This window comes from Falco cherrug, chromosome 4 (assembly GCF_023634085.1).
Source record: "Falco cherrug isolate bFalChe1 chromosome 4, bFalChe1.pri, whole genome shotgun sequence".
Classification (NCBI taxonomy): domain Eukaryota; kingdom Metazoa; phylum Chordata; class Aves; order Falconiformes; family Falconidae; genus Falco; species Falco cherrug.
Genome location: NC_073700.1, coordinates 90,378,471 through 90,394,822, shown reverse-complemented (window position 1 = coordinate 90,394,822; position 16,352 = coordinate 90,378,471). Strand labels below are relative to the sequence as shown.

The following is a 16,352-nucleotide window of genomic DNA, read 5'->3' as shown; positions in this document are numbered from 1 at the left end:
CCCGGTAGCCCAGACAGCTCTTGGACCCCATGGGATCTCCCTGCCTTGATGGGCAGCTCTATGCCCTCTTGCTGGCCCCACCAAGCTAACGTTGCTTTCTAGCCAGGAGGCCAGCATCAGCAGGAAGGGTGGGCAGCAGCACCACCTGGCCTTGCCCAGCCCATGCAGCCATGCCTGCTCAGAAATGTTGATCAAGATGGCACTGGTGTCCCTCAGTAACTGCCTAAAAATCATGCTGTAAAGAGCCATGCAGTAAAGAGGCGGAAACAAGACCTGAAAGTAATCACTTTGAGTGTCCAGAACTACTAAAACCAACAACCAGCTTTTTTTAAAAGCAATGAGTGGTTTCAGAGGCCTTAACTTGCAGCACATTTCTTTCAAGATACTTTAAAGAGGCTTCATTTCAGAGAAGGGGTGCTCAACACTTCCAAAATCCAGATGCCAGAAGAATGCAAGATGCTGCCTCAACCGTTCACATTTTCCAAAACACCAGTCACTTGCAAAAAAATCTGGATTCACAGAAGTGTGAATTATTAATCTTTTTCTTCCATACACCTACTGAGAAATGAAAACCTACACCACTGTAGGGAATCTGATTTGTATTTCCTTTACAGAGGTTTTTCTTTAAACAAAGTAGAAAAGGGAAAAAACAAAAAGATGAATGCATATAAGACCACTAATAAACTACATGCAAGTTATCTTTTTAGTTGTTGAGTTTTATAGGGAATAAGGGTTAGAAAAAACGTATAATACTTCTGCTTAAGCAATCAATAACTCATATACACTGACAGAAAAGCCCATCAGTGATATAATTCATTTTTTCCATACTGTGGGTTTCTGTGTCTGTCAGTCTGTCTCTCTCTTCTCTCTGCAAAGTCTCAAACTCCCTTCACTGGAGGTAAAGCAGGGCAGTGAACTACATTGCAATTACATGAGCACATCAAATTTTAAGGAACAGACTTCAAGAAGAAGAAAAACAGACATTATAATCAAAACCAAACTTTGTGGCTACTTTGTGGCTGTCCTACTAACAAGGTCATCCAGTTTCTGGTCACAGCTGTGGAATTTACTGCAAAACAGCTGTGAATTCATCAGGAAAAATTCCTTCTCTCCTATACATTGAATAGGTGTGCATAAGGAGGCAGGCTGACACAAAATGGCAGAGGATATGCCAATTTTGTGAGTACTGTGAGGACAGTTTCATTATATCACAATAGTTTTCTTGTCTTCACAAAACGTGTGAAGATACCTTCCTTGTATCACAAAACATATGCAGTTCTGCAAGATCTCACACATGTACGTCTTGCAAAAGTAGTCCAGTGCTTTCCCTTTTCTGGTTCTGCTTTGCAACATTTTTTGAAAAGAGCTTTTCAAGCGTGTAAACTAGGGGGCATGCAATGAAAGCCACAGGTGAATAAAAAGCATTGGTGAACTTCTGGAACAGCTGCCCCAGGGGGCAGACATAGCCAGCAGGTTCAAATGGGACTAGCAAAGTCCAAAGACAACATAAAGAAATACTAAAAGGAACAAGTGAGAGCATATGCTTTGGGATCGCTAACATAATTATTATTGATGTTAGGAGAGAACAGAGAGAATGAAAGTCAGAAAGCAGGCAGGTTCGTAAGTGTCTTGAATAGTCAGCTGTTTGCACCATCAGAGACAGACTGTGTAACTAGATAGTATCTAGCACCTCTAGTTTGATCCAGTGGGACATTTCCTATGTTTTAAAATCTTCTTTCTTTTTTTAAATTTCAAAAGGATGGATTTGTTGCTTTGGGATATCTTTATCTATTCATATAGAACCACATTATGTTTACCACATTAAAGTTTCCTTTCCTATCCCCTATCCCAAACCTTTCCTGCAGCAATTCAAGATCAGCACTTTGTTATTCTAGCCAATACTCATCATGCATCTTCCCCTTTGCAGTCTCTTCTTTCTTTTCTCTTTTGCATACTTGAAATTATTACTATACCCTCTTCCTGTCTAGTTTTCTCATCTTTAATCTGGACAAAATAGGTCAAATCTATTTTAACTCATCAAACATAATTTTTTAGACCTCTGATCATTTTCCCTGCTCTTCCTGGTAGTCCCCCCCAACTGTCTAACATTGTTCTTGAAATAAAATGTACAGAAGTGGTGGCAGTACAGAGGCATGTGTCATAGTGAGGCACACTGGCTCCATCAACACTATAATGCAGGAGAAGGCTTCAGTCCCAGCGCTCGCTCCATGAAGGAGGGTGTATCCTGCACTGCAAGGGGGCACACGGGCCCTTCCCAACTTGTGGAAAAGCCTTGGGACTCCCAGATCCCTCCGTAGCCTCCATCATCTGTTTTGCCATCAGCGACTGATACTAGGCAGACCAAATGATCCAAGTCCCTCCAAAATGTTCATGAAGCTAGAGGTAATTTTTAGGTGGACCGGCTTAATGTTCAATAAAGCTGATCACCAGGTATTAGGATAACACCATGGCTTCTCCTAGCTCATGCTCAAGTAGGTACAGATGTCACTACTTTGTCTTACTGTCCCTCAAGAGCTGCATGAAGCCTGTGGGCAAGAGAACTGAAAAACCAAGGTGCAGAAATCCACTAATAAATGTTGGGTGAATACCTGGACTCACTGAATTCAATGGAGTTTTTATCCCTTCCTTACACTAGGCCAGGATTTCACCTTCAGGTTTTGGTCTGTATTTCCAAAGTCCTTATTTATTGTTTAGGAATGTTGTTAAGGGGCAAAACAAGCACCTTTCCCATTTTAAAAACACACCCAGCTACTCTTCAGGAAAGCACCCCTAATAACTCTTCAATACTTCTGAAGAGGGACTGACTTCAGCAAGTCCTTAAGTGCTGTCCTAAAACCTGGGCCCTACAGACATTGCAGTCTTAACTGAATTGAGTCATAACCCAAGTCATAATTAAGTCAATAGTGATCAAATATTGCTTTTCACATGCTCAGATTCTCTTTTTGTATGAGGAGTAATGTAGGAAACAGCTTCATTCACTCCACTGTCATGCAAGAGCAACTGTCCAAACCACGGGACGTACGTAAGGGTGGCTGGGAGTTGAGCTGCTGGTGCTGAGGGGGTCTGCATAAGCTGACTTCATACGCAGAAGCTCATGTACATATTTTGATGGAACTATGCATGTGTGTAATATGCAGCCAGGAATACTTCACAGTCAGACGCAGAAAGCTGCGGACAGTCAGCAGGACAGACTCACAGTCTGACCTTAATGGAGATGCAGAAGAGAGAAAGCCAAGGAGTTCTTTTGGACAAGACCTAGAAGAGAAGAAGCAGCCAGGAACACTGCATAAGAAAATTGTCTCCTGTTGTTTGAGTTGGCAGAAACAGGAATTTGTATATGTTCTTTGTAAACAAACAAGAGCGAGTAAGAAGTTTCCAACTCTGTCACATACTTCCCCTCTTGATGGAAACAACCTGCAAGAGTGACTGTTGACAAATTGCTCAGGTCACAGTGGTGACAATGCATTCAGCAGACTTGTGGCCCTGAAGAGATCTGCAAAATTCTTGCCGCCTCAAGTATCTTAGCTGCAAAAATAAAACCAAATGGTGCTACAGGAAGGGAGACTTTAAAAACACACTTCTGTTTGGAGTATTTTACCTTTTTTCAGTAAAACAAACAAAGAGTTTTGTTTTAAATCCTGTTCTTGTCCCTCTACTTTCTAACTGACAACAGTGAGCTTTCAGTAGGCAATGCAGACAAGCCATTAGTTGATTTTACAGCTTGTCACTTAAGTAGAGAGGAAAACAGTATCAAACTGTGACTATGAAACCAGACACGTGGCGTGATCTTAACGGCAGGTATGAGACTTGAAATCCTTTGAAATGATTCTTCAAAACTGACTAGGTTCACAAATATCCCTCTGCATCTGTAATGTTGACACGTTTCATTAAAAATCACTAACATAGAGACAAGTCATCTAACTGAATTTGTAAAAAGATGTATCCTGCATCTAATACAGTATAGCATATATTACACTTTTTTTTCCCAGTTTTCATCAGATAACAGTCATCATTTTACAACTGTATTTAACTTACATACATACATCGTTGCCTCTTTTTTTCACTTTCCTATTACCAGTTTAAAATTAACAGACTGTGGTTTGCACTTTCTCTTCAGCTTACCACATTATCTATTCTGTTTTATCTGCTAGGCTAGGAGAAAATTTTCTTCATGAATATATTGCCATATACCGGAGTAAAATGGAATAGTTTCACTGAGAGCAACACAGCCACACTGATTAACCTTATGTGCTCAGACAGCATTGACAGCTTTGTCCTTTTTGCTGGAATACTGCTGTTCAGTAATCCTCAGGACCCTAACTGGACTTTGTATTAACAGTACCTCGCATAATTCATCTGTGCTCCACCCCCCCACCCATGCAAGCTCACAATTCTTCTGGCAAACATAATTTTGAATTAAATTAATGGGTAAGTATTTTTTGGTTTCTAAAACTGGTATCATTGATTACATGGAAAGTGCTAATTAATACTTGCTTTTAGGGTCTCAAAATGAAATAATTAAGTGTTAAACTTTAGCGTACCTCTCTTAGCTTCAGAACTTTCCTGGAATTAATATTGCACTGGGTCCAATTACTTTAAACTCTTCAAGTAACACTAAACCAATCTGTAGCAAGTTGCTTCAAACTGACATTTAATTACAAGATCTGTGACACATACATTTACAGGCATACACAAATCACACTTGTATATAGGTGTATATGTACATGTAAATGTGCATGCAGCACATGCCTGCATAGTCTGTATTCTTTATGTAGCTTGACTTCTTACCTTATACACTTTCTGAAGGCAGAAATCTTGCCGTCTTGTTGTGCTGAAAAACATTCATCGCCTTCTAATGCAAGATGCAGGTGATCCCCAAAACAACCTCCCTGAATGACCCCATCCTATAATCTATATGAGCTTTCTATAAGAGGCTGGCTGCAGAATTATATTTCCACAGAGCCTGAAATAGATGTAACTTTCTGTAATACTGACGAATTTCATTTTTATTCACTTTGTAGCACTTCTCTGCCATTCACACTTCTTGAAAGAGAGCATAAAATGAAGCTATTATGGCATGATAGAGCATTATATTCCCTTCTTTAGATTAACCATGCACAGTACAAGACCATGGAGAATAAAGTCCTGAGCTGCACATATGTGACGTGTCTACTTATAATAGGACCTTTTTCAGTGGGGTTACACCTGGGCTGACTTTGACTCAGTCTGAACTGCAACTAAGCCTTAATTTACAACAAATTTCATGCAGTTATCTAGAGACTAGAAAAGTTTTCACTCAGCTTTGCACCTTCTTTAGGCAGATCCCAATAAGGGTGATAACAAAACAGCAAAACACCCGTAATAAACTTACATGTTACCTACTTAATTAATACAGCTCACTTAATTAACATACTTTTTATCATATACAACCTGTCATAAGGAGCTTCTTGCGAAATATTGTTGAATATATTGTGTTCTACCTGTTCTACCCTAAACACGTACCTTTTAAGATTCATTTCGTTAAGCAGCATTTGTGTCCTTTTACACAAACTTAAATATATAAACATAAAAACTTTTAACAGTCTAAAACAAAAATCAAAGGTAAGAATTGAGCAGTTGGTTTTCAGTAAAAGTTAGATGCAAGTTCTCAGATGGGCTCTTCTGGCTTTTAGTGCAATTATCAGCAATCTGTGTATGGAATCAAGCAATGAAAAAATGAAATCTACATATATGACAAAATTATTTTGAGCAGCATGGTGAAGAGCTAAGAGGTTATCTTTAGAGCCATGTATGCTAGATGAATGAGCAATACTGATAACAAGAAGTATATTGATAATGAAGGGGAGTCTGAACTACTCATACACTGGTTCTAAATCAGCTCAGCCAACTCACAAGAAGCACTCGCTTGTCTCAATGCAGAATTCAACAGAGGAATGAAAACTTGATCAATTTGAAGCTATGGCAAAAACACATTAAGACAAATGGAACGGGAAACAGAACACAAAATTATGGTGCCACTTGAATTGCTACTCCTCTTCTGGAATATTATTGTATGTAGTAGAGAGAGACTGTTTCCAACAGTATTGCCTGAAATGACAATGCAAGAACTCTCTAAAGAGCAGACTGAAAACAACCATTTGCCTCAGAAAGGAGATGAATAAAAGGAGACATAATAAGAATATATAAAATATTGAATAAAGAAGGAAGACTGAGAACATGAGGCCTCCCTGTCTTATAACTATGAGACATTCTGTTAAATTCAAAACCTGGATAATTTAAACCTGATAAAAGGATACTCTTTGCTTTTTTTATACAGTGCATAATTAGACTGTTGGGGTCTCTGCTGGAGACGCTTTCACTTTGCTCTGAGATAACCTTATACTTCATTTGTATATCTTAACTCTGTTTTTATTTTTCTCTCTGCTTTTCTCTCCCTTTGCCAAGGGAAACTGGAGAAATTAATACATGGTCACTTGTCTCTAGTTATAAAGCAGTTCAGAAAAGAGGGCACTGACTAATTACACAACAAATGCTCTATACAAGGAGCTTATACAAGGTGAGGAGATCATTGAGAATCCAATACCTGCTTGCAGAAACATGGACTCCAGCCTTCATCCCTGATAATTAATCCACTGCTGCCTGAGCTCACCCTACAAACCCAGCTATCCCTTTATAGTGCCCTTTCTGAAAGCACCCTCACCACCATTCCCTGATGCTCAGCTTCAGATCAGCCTCGAGCAAAGTGGCAGGAGCTAGCACAGCCAGGATCTGGCTGTAATTAACCACACTGTGTTAATTGCTCCTTCCTGTTCTGATGATGTCAGAGAAGCAGGGGCAGAGCCTGGGGAAAAAAAAAAAAAAGAAAGTGCTGCTGTGCTATCAGTTTCTTTCAAACTGCGGAGAAGATCCCAAAGGTCTCCCATGCTCACATGAAACTGAATTTTAACACATTATGAGATGGCTAAGGTGTTACATCTCACAGTTACATCTGCTTAGAAACAAAGAAAATCTCTTGTAGCAGGTGGAACTAGTCCCGACTTAAACACCGACTTAAACACCTTATAGCTGACAGGGAACTTGGCTCATTTTCTGGAAAGTTACTCTGTAGATTTGGTATCTCAGCACTGCTAAGAGACTAGGAAAACACAGAGGTTCAGAATTTCAGATCATATAGAACATGAAGTCCCAATCTCCTGTGTTTATTAAAGACTAGCTAATCTTTTCTAAAGGTTTTGAATTGGTATTCTCAACATCATGGGAAGTGATTACTCCCTCTGTACTCACTCTAGGCCATGCTGCCTCTCAAAAAAAGAAGTGCTACTGAAGTGCAAAGTCTAATAATTGTCACAGGTAGCAAATATAACATTAAGTACATCCTGACAAAAGATTAATAGCAGGGGTGCTGCACTGCAGGATGGAGGCAGGTAACCAAATGAGTAAATGTCAAATGAAGGATTATCCTCATTTGATGCTCTTTCATACGCCTCCATTCTGCATAATCTCTCCCAGCTGAGACCTAAACCAGGTGTTTTCAAATGCACAAAGCAGAAGCTCTACCTGGTGTGCTAAAGGAGATTCACTATTAGCTGTCAGCAGGAGCGACATCTTCTTTTCAAGTACTCTGCCAGTAGTCAGGATACAGCATTACACTGCCAGCTGACAATGACAAAGTGCCCGCCAAGTCGAGCCCTATCTGGATTGTGCTAAACTATTACTATTTATTATCTGAACTGCAGAGTAGTACCTATGTCAAGGACCAGAGCCCTTCTGTGCTTGGCTCTGTAAAACCAGAACCCAAAATGTGGCTCCTTTAATTTGATTTCATCTTCAACATCCCACAGTGCTCATACAGAGGGTCCTATGATGAAAAAATGTGTGAAGCACGGGATGTAATCTTTTAGCCAGAGGATGTACTTTTTTTAGCCAAGGCAAACACTGGTGAGGTCCTGGAGACACTTTCTTAGCACAAGTAGCACCTTTGCAAAAACAAGTTAAAAAAGCATTGACTCTACAAAGTCAAACATACCAGAAGTAAACCTGTCCATCAGCTTTTAGTTAGTTAGTGACCATGCACCCCTTTCCCCCCCTGCTTGATTCATTACTTATTCAGCACACAAGGTGCACAATAGTCTTCAGTGAGAGACCCTCTGGTATTTTACTTTTCCTTGCCCAAAGTATTGCCTATAGGCCTTCCTTCCATTGTATTCAAACCATCAGTGAGTACATAATTACTGGTACACTCCTGAGCTTCTCTACTGTGCTCATCACTGTATGATCACAATCATCACAATAAATGATCACAATAATCACCAAGCATTAATGCTTTCAGCCTCCCTCTGAGGGGAAGGCAAAGGACTCATTTTGCACAGGAACATGAATCAAAGAAAGACGAAGGTAAAAAGTGCTACTCATTGTGGTTGCCCAATTCCAGACATGGAGACCAGATCTCCCGGGTTAGTTAACATGACACTCCACATGAAATGCTCAAAAGAGCTGTCAGTAGCTTCAAGCCATGGCGGAGCAATTCAGCTTTTCCGCAGAATTAAGAGTGGTAGGCTGCGCCTCCAGAAGAGAAACTGTATGAGCCTGGTGGTCACCTCCGACTAATTCAGTTTGCCCAGCATCAGGCTGGGACTGTGTTGCAAGAGCAGCGTCCACCCTCCAGGTAGCAAACCACCCGGTAAAAGGCTCCCTCCTCTTTTACAGCTGCCTGGACAGGTGAGGCAGGGTCCTGCAGCTCTGATTGATCCAGAGAGGATGTTCAGCCTCTGCCCTGGAGCAGGCAGGGGCCCTGCGAAAAAATACAGTGCAACCCTGAAATTAAAGATGGTATGGAAGCACAATCACAAGGGGGCAGTACCTTCATTCTCCTTAATGGCCGGCTTCTGCATTCTTTATTTTGCAGCTTTTCCTTTCTCCCAACGCAATCCTACGTTGTGCTATACAAAAACATTTTGTCCCAGTTTGCTTAACCTGGACAGTTGCTGGCCTGACTCCTCTCCCCCCTGAAGACCGCTTTCTGTTTCACAAGGCTGCTATGGCTGGGCAGACAGCACAGCCTCCACAGGCTTCCCAAGGGAGTTCCAGGTTAACCAGAGCTGCAGCTTCAGGGAAAGGTCCTCCTTCCTCTTTGTGGGCCCTGGACTGGAACATGCTGAAGGCTTAGCCTATTTAACACATACTAATAGAAACCTCTTAAGGGCTTATCGCTTCCCTGAATGGGGCAATTTCTCAAGAACAGCAAAGATGATATCTAGAGCATCTAGGCAACATTCCTGGCAAATTTTAGCTGCTCAGTGAAAAGGTAACAACAGGTTTTTTAGTTTCTACAGGAAAGTCTCTTTTTTGCTACCTTCATTCTGATAAATGAGTAACTTCACTGACACTTTTTGGAATACTTAGCATTAGATAAGTATCTGCCATGAAAAATGCTACCAAGTGTAAACTATTTGGACTAAGTTAAGTGATTGGAAACAAGATCTAAAAGTAGAAGGATTGTGTAATGTTAAGTATAGTTAACACTGCTGATGTTGCCTAAAGTACAAATCCTTCCTGTCTCACAATTCCATCTAGTGGCCTGCTGAACTGTACCATTTTCTTGCAGCAACTCCTATGAGATGTACCTGCAAGTTTCTAGGAGCTGGGATTTTACACTAGAAGAAAAAAAAAAGTCTTTTCTACACGTTGATTAGTGTTGCAGACAGGATATTAAATGGGATGAACCTATGGTTTGGTTCAGTATAGCAGTTCTTGTGCTGATTGCATTATTTACAAGACAGTGAGTTGCAATAAATTAAGTTTTACTGATATTCTTGTTGCTATTTAGTCTTGGAATTTATTAAAGCAATGAAATGTGGGTTGGGTTTAATACTTTACGTCACTATTTTGGTGTAACTTTTATAGACAGGTTCACATGGGAGACATTAAAGGGCATCAACAGAGGTGAGTTGCAAAGCTGGAAAGAGAGCTAGCTCTCTCCCTTTCCCTCATTCCCACCGGGAAGAATGGAGACATATATGAATTTCCAACTTTTCATGTTGAGCAGGCATACTCTTATCAAAAAGAAGAAAAAAATCACTCAAAATCATGTGAAATTTTGGATTATGCGTTCCTGGGAAGTATGACCAGGAAGTGCTGAAAGCTTCGCTCAACCACAGCCTCAGTCACACAAGCCTTGCTTTCTTCAGTGACACCAGTTCACAAGACTCACTGTTCTACTCGTTAGCACCCTTACTCAGTCTCTGCCCATAACTCACTCCAGTTCCACAACTGTCTTGAACAAAACTATTCATCTGACTCTGGCTTTCAGGGGTGGCCCTTAGGTTTGTGATTCTATGTGTCAAAAACATATACCAACCTGTGGACGAGGAGTAAAAGGAGGGAAGACTTACTACAAAGTAGAGACTATGCCAACTTTCATGCACTATTTGCTTTACCAAAGTTACAAGCAATGGAAAAGAAGGTTAGTGTTTTAAGTGCCATCCCATCTTAATGACAGGGGGGATAGTACACCTCCACACAGTACATGTATTTAACAGATGTGGTCCAAAACTGCTGCCAGCTATTGACATAAATCATATTCTACATTATGGAGCTTCGTAATTGGGACCATGGTTACACAGACTGCAGAGTTGTATAGCAGAGCTATGATATCATACCTGTGAAATACTCTACAGCTATGTAAGTACATCAGAGCTATGAAGCAGGACTATTTTAAAAAGTGCTTAAAAAAACCCAGCAGGACTTACAGTAATACCAAATATTTACAGTGCTGTCACCTTCAAAGTCTGGCAAGCTTATGGTTTCTAGCAGACCAGTTGCATGCCCCATTTTCTCCAAGAGTGCAAATCCCCATAGTCAGTTTTTGAAGTTGTGTGTCATTTTTGCTGGAGAGGCCTGTTTGAGCCTTGCCAAAAATGGGTCTTTTAGATCACAATAAATTGCTGTGGGGACTCGCTCTTTACCTCATTGCAAATTGAAGGTGGAAGCTGTTTTTAAGCCAGGGACTAGCAGCAGTCTTTCTTTGAGTGTCAGAAATGCAAAACCAAAATTTTCTGAGACTTTGGAGAAGTAGGGGATTTTTTTTGGAATGCCAAAGGAGCTTCTCTAAGTTAATGTATAGCAATGTCACAAACACAAGAATGTTCTGCGGTTGCATCTCCACTTTTTCTGCTGCTTCTCTTAATTTTCTTCCACTCCCTTTTTTTTTTACATGAACATGAGTTCTTGCTCATGTTCCCTCTCCCTGTGCCCTGTTTACTTCCCTTTCCTACACAGATTCTGCCCACCTCTTCCCTCGCTACTCTGCTCTTCTGTCTCCAGAATACCATTTTTGGCTGTCTTCTTGCACACATATGTGAAGCAGCCAAGTGGAAATGACAACATTTCTAAGGATACTGGATGGTAACAGAGCTTCCTTAGTACCAAAAAAAGTAAGATAATTTAGCCACAGAAAGTCTAATCTTTCAATATATGAACCAAAATATTAAAAAAAAACAAACCACAACTTGGAGATTAACACCATGAAGGTCTAGCCAAACATTTCAATTGATCAGTATCATGGCTGTGTGCTTTACTCTCTGATGATTGTTATGTAGGAACATTTCACTGTCCATTATATCTATGGCCAGAAGAACCCAAATGACTTAAGTCACAAACCTAGCCTGGAGCTTCTTCTCTGAAAACAAGATTCCTGAGCACACATACACACAGTGTTGCTACTAGTCAGATGAAGTATTACCTGCACTGGACAAATATGCCTGAAAGTCCTTGTGGATACCTTTCTAAGCAAGAAAAAAAGAGTATTTTGAATGTTAAGCTCCAGCAAACATACATTATAGAAACTGCAAAATACACATATTCACAAAGCAGTTATTTAAAGATGTAAGTATACATCCACATTTGCATGTGTCTATGAAACATAAATGAGAATATACAATATAGGTAAAAAATGCTCTTCTTACCTTATTGCACTTGCAGATAAGTGGCCATAAGAACCACTGGCTGAGGAACTGCTACGAGAATTATTGAGAATTGTGACCAAGGAATTTGGAGATGTCCGTATCATGGTCTGAAGGTCAAAGCTGTGATCAGATAGGGGGGATATGGACAACGTACGCTTTCGGCTTGGTCTAGCTGACAATCTCGGACTCGGAAACCTCGCGCCTGTTATGTAAACACAAATAATTATCCACCAAGGTACTTAATCGCATTTATTTGTTATCAGTGATGGGTAGAGGGAGTTGCAAGACACCAACACGCTGTGACAAGCCCACTCTCTCCTCTTGTGATCTACTGGCTACGATTGAGGAAAATTAGGAAGAAAAATTTATCTTCCTATGGCTTACCTCAGGGGAGCTCTGTTTATTAATGTGCAAGCAAAATGATAAATTGCTAAACAAAAGGAAAAGACTTTTATGAGTTATCCCTCTCATTTCTGGTGATTTATGAATCTGATGGCTTCTTAGACATTCACATCATTAATTCAACCATGAGCAATGAGACAGTGGTTCATATCTGGGCTTCCAGCAAACCCAAACCCACATCACTTTAATACATACAGACAAAGCTAAACTTGTAAAATACAGCGTAGAAATGAAGAAGCAGCTTTTCCTTTGTTGACTGTAATTCTGCCTGGTTGATACTGATGCAAAACTAAAAATCAGCACTGAAAAAACACTGTCAAGACCAACTCTATCAGCGCAAGTCAAAACGGACATTCACAACATTAGACTGAGAAACGGTAGGCTTTATTTGCATTTGTCCAGGATCCCATGATATTCTTGTGCTGGGGTGTTCAGGGGCCTACACTTGCCAAATTTCTTTAAAACTAGAGATTAAGCTTTCAAAGCAGCAAAGAGAAGGCAACCATACAGATACCATTTAAATAAATCATATTACATTTCTAAATTTTCAGTGCTGCTCTGAAAATCTCTACCTCTCCTGGTCTATTTTACCATGTCATCCCAATTCTCTGCAGTCCTGATGGGAGATGTATCACCTTAAATTTCTTCCCTTTATTTAATTATTTTCAATCTCAGTTCAGACCAAGGAGAGAATTAGTTTCCCCACTGCGTACTCAACTATTTCCTTTAACAGTACTGCTGCTTTTACCTTTTTAATCCCTTTAACCTGTAGTAAAGGACTGAGTCCTAACAATCCTGACAGCCAGGGTCATGCAGGTCTTGGGTCTGATGCCTACTCTACAGCTACTTCTCCCAGAGTCAGAGTCCCTGGCATTCTCTGTAACTTGCTAATAATTCAGTTGGCCAGAAACCTCCATTATAGGTCTGCCTTTCCTAATTCTTGCTCACGTTTTGGTGCCCAGGACTGGTTTTGAGTAGGGTATTTCAGCTTATGTGCCTAACATTAACCAGGAGAAAAGCCCAACTGACTCCGATTAGACTTAACTCAAGGACAGAGCTGGATTAGAAGCTGCCATTACATTTTCCTTACACACCTGAGTGGGCTACCTTTCTTTCTGTGCATGCTATCCAAGATTTTCAACTGGTATTAAAAGCTGCCATTTCATTGCTGCTGTGACTGTGGGATCAGATCTCCATCTGTAGCTCTTCTCCTAATCTGTGCTTAGATGTGACTCAATTAGCCAACATGGGCATTGGTTCTCTTTTTCCTTCACGCTCTGTCTCCACAGTAGGCCTTAGCCCATACTGCTTCTGTCTTTCAATGAATATTCATACTTTTGACTCATCATTTAAAACTTAGGCATTGCCATTTATTTCTTCCTAAAAACTACTACAAGTTGTTTTACATAATTTGTTTTATCTCTTTTTTAGAAGCTTGCTATTGTACTGTGTCTGCTTGATATTTTATTAGTGCTGTGCTTCATGTCTTTCAAAGGCAGAGATCTTTTATTTGTGCTAAAATAAAAAACCAACAATGATCAGCAGCTATAAGGAGCTGCAACATATTTAATAAGGAAATAAAGATACATGTCATGGTAAAACAAAAACAGTAATACTTTGCACTTACATCTTTCATTCACAACTCTCCTCTGCTGACTGTTCAGCCAGCATGAACACCTCTGAAGTCAGTACTGGCAATGTAATTTGCCTCAGCAGAGGACACATTTCAAGTGCTTTACAGGTGAATAGCCCCTGTTATCCTGGTTTTACAAGGTGATAGCCATGTACAGGTGTTCCTGGTTAAACAGCAAGTGAAGGGGACAAGGAAGGCCTGCTAGACATTGGCTGACCAGCAAAATGAGATGTTACTCAAGCACTGCTACCACAGTACCATGTGGTACAGCCATCTTAATGGTGTGCTATATATGACAGCAAGTTCCCAGTAATGCGAACGTAATTATGAACTCTCCATTTTCCTCAAACTGATCGGCACAGACCTCATCATGCCAGCAAGAAGGCAGCAGAGATGCTGAGAGCAGAAAAGCATAGCTCCTTCTCTTTTGATAAGCAGGACCTAGTCAAATTTCTGCATTTGGGATGGAGAGTCACCATGGCCACGTACAAACACTTTCAAAAAATTACTTCTAATGGATCTGAAGCCCAGTTTTGAATCTGTACAACTACAAAGGGATTGCCACTTACTTGAGAAATTCATCACAAGCCTGATAAACGTGAACTGATGGCTACTGATGCTACTAGAGAGGGTGCACAAGTTTGATCAGAAATATGGAGCAGTTGTTAAGAATACTAGTGCCTGAACATCTCTCTTTTGAAGCTAGACTAGGAGGCAATGGTTGTGTTGTGCTGCTTCTACGATCAGACACCATTTATTTTCCATGCCAAAACCTCCCAAGTGGACTTGTTGGTGATCCAGCCCACACCTCAGAAAGGACTGAACAAGCATTACCGACAACTGTTCAAAGCTCTTACGATCTTGGAGAGAAGGATGGTCACCCTTAACTGACCACATAGGAGGGCAATTTATACTCCCTGTGGTGCCCTGCAGACTCTCAAATATTCCAACAACTACCCTCCTCCTCCTGCTTGCCCTTTCTGGACTGAGCCCATCTCCTTTGTCCCTTGCCTAAGTCATGCTAAGGCTCTCATAAGAGGCCCCTCTCTGCCTACCACTCATTAAACCTCCCCCATGGCTGCCAGCTGCTACCAGGGCATCCCTGGGATGCAGGGGATGCACCAGATCTGCAGCCAGTGATGGAGAAAGACAATCCTTCCAGCTCTGAGGGGCAGAGCCTGGGCTTCAGCCACACCACGCAGTGGTCTCAGGCTTCCTCTTCTCCAGGCAGCACCTGTTTCAGGCCCTGCCTAGACCTGGGAAATCAGCAGTCCCCTCCATCTACCTGGGATGGGAACAACCTCCTAAGGGCCAACGATCTCCTGCAAAAAGGGAATAATCCTGCTCCACAGCGGGAGCCAATGGCTGAGGCTGGGCAACAGCTCTATGGAGTCTGACCAGAGGATTGAGGGGTTTGCTTCAAGGGAGGCCACAACTTTCAAAATTTCAAAATAAAATGAAACTGAATTACTATTTTTTTGTATCTTCATGGTTTAATTAGATTTCACATGCCTAAAATGTCTTAAGCATGAGCTGACCACACATTACGCTGCAGGTTGCTTGATAAACCATTGATTTAGCATAACAGTCTTAGTTAGTATATTACTATTAAAAGGAATAGGTCACAATTTCACAGTGCCTCTGAATACTAAACCAAACGTTTCAGCCTTGCCCAGGCATTTGTTTCAAAAACAAACACTTCAATACTTATTTAGCAATTTGAGATGTTAGTCTGCTCACAGTAATCTCCCACTGAACCATTACATTCCCTACTCAATAACACTTAAACCCCAAAAAATGCAGGAGCACTCACTCACTAAAAATCCATTTACCTCTGTGCAAGTGCTGAAAAAAAAACATCAGCTTTGGCAAAACATGCAAATGGAAGCTGACAGTGAAGATTTGTTTAGGAATGTCACGTTTTTGGCGTAGACATTACAGTAATACAAAGTCAGTAGTTAACAGTAAAGACTTGAGTGTGCCAGCAAAAAATCCAGCAGGTGTCAGAAGAAAAGATCTTATTCCTGGGGTAGAGATCAATTCTAAAATAACAGATATCTATCTCCATCATAAATTTCAAAAATGGAATATGCCATCCAGCAAATTTGCCCATGAATTTGATTTCTGAGCTGAAGTTTTTAGCATTGCTTAATCATTTATAAGGCAATCTTCAGACATGTATCATTTATTCCATCCCTTTAAATCAAACTTCTTTGAACCTGTCTCAAGCACTAGTTTTAGTTTAAAGGCTTGGAATGTGGGAAGTTGGGGGGAGGTTGTTGTGGGGTTTTTTACATTAAACTTCTTTCTTTTCTTTCTTTTCCTTCTGGTTT

At 40.7% G+C, this 16,352-nt stretch overlaps 1 protein-coding gene across 2 annotated transcripts in view; it reads right to left on the bottom strand.

Annotated features, from left to right (window-relative positions):
* Nucleotides 1-16,352, bottom strand: part of GLI3 (GLI family zinc finger 3) — a 215,748-nt gene that overhangs the window by 48,531 nt on the left and 150,865 nt on the right. For both annotated transcript variants that reach the window (XM_027815314.2, XM_005446215.4), the window contains exon 7: nucleotides 11,985-12,186. In XM_027815314.2, the coding sequence (XP_027671115.2) occupies nucleotides 11,985-12,186 (202 nt within the window). The remainder of the gene's footprint in view (nucleotides 1-11,984; nucleotides 12,187-16,352) is intronic.